Genomic DNA, 8,182 nt, shown 5'->3' with positions numbered 1-8,182 from the left:
ACAACCTTTAGTGAAAGGTCCTCTGAAGGTTCCCAGAAGGTTCCCCTTATGTTAGTTTTTGGTTGCACATTTGGTTCCCAGAACGTTACTTTGTCACAACCTTTAGAGAACATTCTCTAAAGGTTCCCAGAAGGTTCCTGTAACCACTTTTGTCACAACCTTTAGTGAAAGGTTCTCTGAAGGTTCCCAGAACGTTCCCCTATGTTAGTTTTTGGTTGCACATTTGGTTCCCATAATGTTACTTTGTCACAACCTTCATACAACATTTAGAGAACGTTCTGTAAAAGTTCCCAGAACATTCCCCTAACGTTTCTGTCACAACCTTATGGAACCTTGAGAGAATGTTTTCTAAAAGTTAACAGAACGTTCCTGTTACCCGCTTTGTGACAAAAAACTTCATACAACCTTTGGAGAACCTTTATAGAACATTCCCCAAACATTAGAACGTTCTCTAAAGGTTCACAGAACGGTCCTGTGACAGCTTTTGTCACAATCTTCATACAACCGTTAGAGAATTTTCTCTTTTGGTTCCCAGAACGTTCTCCCTTAAGTTTTTGGTTGCACATTTGGTTACAAGAACGTTACTCTGTCACAACCTTTAGAGAACGTTCTCTAAAGGTACTCACAAAGTTCCAGTTTCAAAAAGACACATTAGTGACGTTATTGAAATATCCCAGCTAACAATTTATGGTTCCCAGAAGGTTCCCTGAAGGTTCCCCCTCGGTTGTCTTGTGGTTGATATGGAAGGTTTTCTACTGCTCCAACCTTTATGGAATGTTCTCTGGTTGTATTTTGTGGACGTGTCCCAGTGAAGTGATAAATCAATAATGATGCTGTACGCTCATTTACACGTCGCTGTGTGATGTGACGACGGCGGCCTCAGACTGTTCAGCACAACAGTGGGAAATGACAATGCCGCGAGTGTCATCAGCTGATCTCAAAGGCCTTTAATGGCTGGTGTTGTCATGAATGAGCTGTTTCACTGCAGAACAAGCGGCGCATTCAAGAACACAGCTCGTCCCGCGTTCTCCGACATTGAGCTCAATTATGGAGAATCAGAGGGATTTTTCACGTCTGTGTTCTGTGCTCCAGTCTCTGCAGGTATTTTCCAAACGCCACCTTTCAGCGAGTGTGGTCAGAGACGGAAAAATAAAAAGTGTATTTTAGGGCATAACGACTTTTAGTAACAGCACAATCTGCTTAAAATATCCTCATTCACAAGTTACACATGACAAAGAGTTAATGGATTTAAATATATAACTTCCACTTTACAAATTAAGGCCAGATTCTATTTTTGTTCAATTTCCTTGTTTTTATTTGAATCTTTTAAGAAAAACAACTCTGCTGCTCTTTGTCTACAGAGTCTAAGGCTACACACTCACACACACACACAAGTATAGAGGCTATTACACTGAATTAGTGTTAACATCCACCGGCCTGTTACAGTCTAATTTATTATTTATCCTTGCAAGGGTTTGACTTTACCCGCTCTCCCCATTTAGAACAAAACAAGAGCGATGATAAATATAGAAATCAATCAGCAGGCGGTCGGCAGCGGCGACACATTTGCTGATTATTAATCAAGAAGCCACAGTATGAGTCAAATATGAAACTTCCCTTCATCCTCAAATACCTCCTGTTGTTGCACACATGCGACGCAGACAATCACATGCTCTCGCTCCGGTCGTGTGCATGACACACACACACACACACACACACACACACACACACACACACACACACACAGATGTGAACCTGAGATGATATGATATAAAGCAAACCTAAATTATTCAGGGTGTAAATGTGTAGCATGAGCGATCGAGCATATGCAAAGTATACAAAGAGCAACTGGTGTACGTTATAATGTGTGTTCAAATATTTACACATGCATTAGCCCTACATACCATAATAGTATGAGATTAGATTTAGATTTTCAATCAAAACGTTTTAAGCAAATAAAATATTGATTTAATCATTCAAAAATAATATAAAAGTATTTTACAATAAAATACAATATGTCTGAATGATTAAATCCTTATTTTATTTGCTTTTTAAAAAGCGTTGTTTGAAGATACTGACATAAATCTTATCCACGCTTGCCACAGAAAAGAAAACCTCCCACTTTGTACACTTGGATTATTGCAGGACGTTGGTGGTTGGAGGCGACGTCTATATGGAAAGCGTTAAGAGAAACAGCGCTGACATTTCACAATGACCTTCCCGTCTGATCTGCAGAGGTGAGGGAAACCAGCGGGAGCGACGCTAGAGTGGGGGGGTGTTCAGCAGGGGTCAGTGAGCGTGAAAAACCTGAGGATCCTGGCTGCTACCTGCTGCTTCTGGCAGCACCGTGGACAAAGAGGGGGCTCAACACATTTTTCTGTTTGATTGCAAACAATGAGGGATTTAAATCTGCAAAAAAAAAAAAGCCATGGCAACGGAGTTTGTGTGCCAACCACGACGTGAAAAACATGTGAGAGGAGAGATGTCGATTTTAGGCACTGCTTCTTTACACAAACGTAAAATTAGTGGTGAGAATGAAACGGAACGTTTTACGCCAGTTTTTTTGAAAAGTCCAACATCGTCAACAACGCACGTTTCCACTAAACAACCAGCTCCATATTCAAAAGGACACAGTCTGAGTTTGGTCGACCGTTCTCTTCATATTTGGCACCATTTTACAAAACCAGGAGAACATTCGCTGAGGTTCGAGGCTACAATCGTGATCCGATGACCTGTAGTTGCATGTATGAAAGCGTCGTACCATGAGGTGATGTGTGTGTGTGTAACATAATCTCTGAGAGAATAGTTCCTTTTCAGGAGACTCAGACTCCGCTGCGGCACTTTTAGGCTGTGGAAGAGCTACATTAGATCAAGCATGAAATGCAATCCGTTCCCTAAAAAGGCATCTTAACCGTGTTTTTCCTCCCCCCGGTACAAAAGTGGTGTTGTGGAAGCACTGAATATCATCCATTACAGAGTGAAAGTAAGTAAAGGTCATCAAAAAATCTGAAAGCAAGGCATGGACGTGTTTCCCTCCAGAGGATTCACAGCAGCACCTCTTCTATGCTTTGCAGGTGTCAGCAGAGCAGTTGGTGTGGTCCTGGTGTGTGTGAGCCGTGCAGCCCGCTCGCCACAGACCACGCACGAGTCGGACACCTCGAGTAGGTGAGTCTTCAACTCCGTGTGATGACACCCACCCTCCCTCTCTCTCCTCTCTCTTGTTGTTGATAAAAAAAGGTCAATCTCCCCGCCCCCCATGTCCGACCTGCAGGGGGTTCTCAGTGTCTTTGACCCCGTTTCCCAGGTCACCGGAGGTTCAGGGCCAGGGCCACTGTGAGGATGAGGCCCAACAGCATCAGGAAAGGCAGCCAGGTTTTCAGGAAGCCGGCACAGCTGCATGGACGAGGAGGAGGAGAAGTGAAGGTAAGAGATTAGACACGTTTCTATAAAACCTCCTCCTGTTGTTACTCCGACAACAAAAGAATACACAGAGGGGTAAAAAATGCAGGAAACATACAGATTATTCCTCTTAAACTGTACAGTGGGGCTGTTCTATATGGGAGAATAGTTGCTCCCAATCCCTGTAGCCAGCTCCCCAAGTCAAACCTCTGGTAAGTGTTTGAGCGAGCGCGTGTGTGACAACATGACAAACGAACAGGAGAAGCCTCCTTACACTCCCTCGTCTGACGTTCAGGAGGATCCTCCAGCTGAAAGCATCTCAGCAGAGAAACGACAAACTCCACAGAATTCATGTGTGCTCCTTTAATTAACACAGGTTATGCTGCATGTAATGAAAGGGAGTGTCATGAAAGTGCAAGACACGACCTGAGGCTGTGCTGTCACATGAGAAGAAAAGCTGTTTTAGGTCAGAAAATCCAGAATTCCAGATTAAATCCAAAGGAATGCATTTCCCTGCATAAGAAAGCATATCCACATGTTGCTCGTCCTGTCTCACGTCTCAGGCAGACTATAAAAAACGTCTAATAGCTCTTAACAACACCGTTTTACAGCGTCTGGATGTTTTGTATTCTAACGTGGACATGTGACGTGTGTACGATGATTCCCACAGAGTGACTGAGAGGTGCAGATTATTCCTGGAACAGTAAAAAGCTCTGTTAGAACATCCTTCATATAGTATATACAGAATAAAAACCTCACAGGGATCCTGGTGTGACATTCAAGAGAGGTGCGTAAATTATGCAAGGGTGTATGGTTGCATATGGACAGTGGGAACATGTCTCCACTAATACTTGGAGAAAGTCAGATTGGCCCTACTTTTAAGAGGAGATCGAGTGGATTTTACAAGCATCAGTGAACGCGTCACAGAGTCACAGAGCAGACGAGAGCTGATGTTCTGTTCTGAGTTTTTAGGGCCAGACCTGAAGCATCCTCAACAGTCTTGTAAACAAACCTACGCCCGCCCATGCCTGGACGTTCCTCCTCCTCCTCCTCCTCCTCCTCCGGCACAAAACGAGCCATGATTTGACTTGTGCTTCTTTAAGCTAAGGCGCTCTTTTAGCACAGAAATGCAGTCCTTGCACATTAAACACTCCAGGTTGGTGCTTGTTCTCGTTGGAAGAGTAAGCAAATATTTCTCTGTCCATTCGTTCTGGAACTGATGATTTTCTAAGTTAACTTTGCGTCGCCTTAGCTTTGGCGAACGACATCATGGTGTGCTTTGTCAGGCGCTGACGTGAGCGTCTCTGACCCGACCCGTCATTTACAGAGAGGTCACTGTGTAGAGTGGGCCTGGGCTACACAGTGCAGCGCAGTGAAAGCAGCACATTAGCAGGACTTTCAGGATCTACATGTTAAAAAGGAAGACAACACACTGGCAGCTTTAAAATATGCCTGGAGTCGTAGCTTCGAGGGTTATTAGCCAGTGTGCTAATAAGAGCAGATCTCTTCTCACCTCACATGCTTCCCGTGGATCAGAGCGAGGAGGCAGAGATTGACCATGTTCCACGACGTACTGTTTTCATACCTCATTAGATTCAGAGCCATGGCGACGTGCGAGTGACAGTTGTCACAGCAGAGGTTGTGCTGTGGAGCAAACAAGAAGAAGAAGAAGAAGAAGAAGAGGTTAATATCGGTTAATATAGATAAAAAAGATATTTCTATCCATTCTCACCATCCTGTGCTTATACTCCTCCGACGCATCGTGCACTGCCGTGTCCCAGGCGTTGGAGCCGCTTGCGTACACTTTGCTGACGTCAAGCATCCAGTATCTACAGTCAGAGAGGAAAACACTGTGTTGTTGCTGTTGTTGTTGTTTTTGTTGTTGTTGTTGATGATGAACAGCAGGTGTGAAAGCAAGGCTGGGTGAGAATTTCTCTGACTTACTTTGTCGGCCTCCCAAAAGCCATGTTGTCTTCCTGCAACGAGAAAATGTCTCTTTGATTAGGGTGCGTGTTCCATTTATGTTTTGTACTACACAAACATACACTTTACACTTAGTGCAGCCTGACACTGCAACCATTAGGTCTGAACTCTGTGCATTAAGAGATGAGGAAATGAGTGTGTTATTCTGTTTGGCTTCATCAACCACCAACGTTGTTTGTGATTATAAATGAAACATGAAATGAAGCTTACTCTGGTGCCATCCTCTCTCTCACACACACACACACTTATACACACTGCTATTAAGTAAGTTTAGCTCAGCCACTGTATCTGAATATTTACAATATTTTTTCAGGAAAGATTACGATCACTAAGACTTACTGAGACAAAGTAAGGCCCGGCAAAGTCCCTGATGACTCCGGTTGAGGTGCAGATTCCCATGTGACCAATGAATGGAAACAACCATCTGAATGAAAAACATAGCAACATATATAAATATATATACATATACATGCATATATAAGTTTTAAACATTTTAGTTTTCATTATTTTGTTAATGACAATTACCTTGGTCTGAAGCATAACATCTAAAGCTTCCATTTCATCTAATCATGTAATAATATCTACTGTTGTTGAATTAGTTGCATAATTGTCAGCACTGTATTAATGGAAAGTAATTAGAATTTAGAAACTTGGTTCATTGTCATAGAAAAGTTAAGAAACCTGGAAATGTGAACTTAATTAAAGAACTTGGTTCTTTTGCTGATTAAGAACCCATTAAAACCAATGTATTGCACAAACTGGCAATACATTTGAATGGTTAAAAAAAACAAACATATTGTGTCAGTTTAAACAGTAACGGTTTGTGTAAAGGTGAAATAAATCACCTTTAACTTGTTTCACATTGTTTTATTAAAATGATTTGCATACTTTGACTACCTTTCTTAATTTTTTACTAATTCTATTTATATGGATATACGTTTAAATAATGCAATAAATACATAAAACCATAATAAGCCAATAACTCATGAATCGTACAGTTATTAACAGTTAGGACACAATAATAAAGGACATCTTTTCAGAGGGAACCAGCAACAGGATGTGGGTCGTGTTATAGTACGGGAGCTAGCTAAAGCTAAGCTACCGTAGCTGTCACTTGTTCCGGAGGCTTTGTTTAAGCGGAGAAGCGAAACAGCGGCGGCGGTAACTCACGATAACACGGGGATGGGTGTCCAGACAATGCAGTACGGGTAGCGGCTGGCCGCTGGGTTGATTTTCTCGGAGGCTATGTGGTAATTCTTCATGCTGTCCTTTTCAACATCAACATCCGCCATCATCAGCTGAGGAGAGCGAACTTCATTTGTCCCACTTCCGTCGAGTTAGCCGCACTCACATGCGAAACGAGACTTCAAAATAAGTCACATCGTGATTACTTTCTCATTCAAAACGCGTAGATATTCAAAAATATTAACAAAATTGTACTTGGAGGTATCTACAAAAATAAAAAACAGTGGGGAAGACGCCCCAGGTTTTTAAAAATAACTTTAAGAAGTATGTCGTGTAGTTTAATAAGTTGATGTTTTATTTTGAAAGGAAAAACTGGAAGTTTTCTCCTGTATTAAATCGGACCTAACGGTCTTGTATTACCTACCTGGCAGCAACAGCAGCTTCCGGGTCTGCGAAGCAAACGTAAAAGCACAGGGTTCTCAAACTGTGGTACGTACGGAATGAAGTATTATTATTTTTTATTATTATTATTTATAAGTCAGAATTGTGAAGGAAAAAAGTCAGAATTCTGACTTTAATCTCAGAATTCATACTGTTTTATTGTTTTTTATTGTTTTTTATTGTTTTTTTATCAATATATGATGATTTTATTTGAAATGTTTTGCCAAATGAAAAAGTCTTCACCTACATTTCACACAGTGAACGCTTAACAATAAAAATACAAGAACATGTTCTATTGGTTTTGATTGTTTTTTCTTAGTTTTGCAGCATTCTATGGACGAACCCTGACTGAGCAAGTCAATAGTGGAGGTTAGTGAGTGATTTCTGTCTTTGTTTTTTCCCCCTCATGTTTTTGACTTTCTGCCCTCATCGCTAAAAATTCAAGGATCTCATTGTCTTTCCGTGTATATTATTCCTGGTTTCACTTTGGAATATTTGTATTCTCCCCATTCTGCATTGTTGTGTGTGAGGGAAAATGCCTGTAAATTATGTGGCGCTTTTCCTGCAGGGGTTCTTTTTGAACATTATCCACAAATATCTGAACGTCCAACCCAATCCTCAGGATTTACAGCGCCTGTCCTCGCTGGCCACAGTGGTCGATACTTGGACATAGTGCAACGTAACCGCTCGTCTGTCTGTGGACATTAATAATTAACATTTGTTTGTTATATATTGAATTGTACCGCAAGTGCTTTAATGGGATTTTATGCAGCTCATACCAACAGAGCACGGTGGGTGAGGAGGAGGACTGAGGAACTATAGCAGCTATGTACAGTATGGCGATGGTGTGAAAGGGAAACAAAGATGGACCCAAGGGATCATCCGGGTTCCTGTGTACTCCATACTGTGTCCCATTAGATGTGACAGTTGATATATTGTGCAAAAGGCGAAAACAAACGGCTCAGCAAAAGCAGGTAGACAGTGATAAACGAAGGCACACTGGGGCTCATCGTCAGGGAGCTGAGGGAATTCTCCCGCAAAATGCCACCTCCGTATCCGGCTGAGCCGTCCGGCCCAATTAGGCCCGGAGAGAAGTGTTGCTTAAGGGAGCGCGATGTAACTCAGTGACACTCTATTCATTTCAGTCAAAGGTGTAGAAAGTAAAATGTCAAGT

At 42.0% G+C, this 8,182-nt stretch overlaps 2 protein-coding genes across 2 annotated transcripts in view; one reads left to right on the top strand and one right to left on the bottom strand.

Annotated features, from left to right (window-relative positions):
* Positions 1-2,571: 2,571 nt before the first annotated feature.
* Positions 2,572-6,720, bottom strand: tmem222b (transmembrane protein 222b). The gene is made up of 6 exons (XM_044053387.1): positions 6,553-6,720; positions 5,722-5,806; positions 5,344-5,375; positions 5,132-5,228; positions 4,913-5,043; positions 2,572-3,393 (listed from the first exon to the last, which is right to left on the bottom strand). The coding sequence occupies exons 1-6, from the start codon at positions 6,675-6,677 to the stop codon at positions 3,306-3,308; spliced, it is 558 nt and encodes a 185-aa protein (XP_043909322.1). The 5' UTR covers positions 6,678-6,720; the 3' UTR covers positions 2,572-3,305.
* A 635-nt stretch (positions 6,721-7,355) lies between these two features.
* Positions 7,356-8,182, top strand: part of paqr7a (progestin and adipoQ receptor family member VII, a) — a 10,920-nt gene continuing 10,093 nt past the window's right edge. Inside the window, exon 1 of the mRNA XM_044052133.1 lies at positions 7,356-7,377. The gene's annotated coding sequence lies outside the window, so the exon portion shown is untranslated. The remainder of the gene's footprint in view (positions 7,378-8,182) is intronic.

This window comes from Solea senegalensis, linkage group LG20 (assembly GCF_019176455.1).
Source record: "Solea senegalensis isolate Sse05_10M linkage group LG20, IFAPA_SoseM_1, whole genome shotgun sequence".
Classification (NCBI taxonomy): Eukaryota; Metazoa; Chordata; class Actinopteri; order Pleuronectiformes; family Soleidae; genus Solea; species Solea senegalensis.
This window is presented reverse-complemented; position numbering and strand designations above follow the sequence as displayed.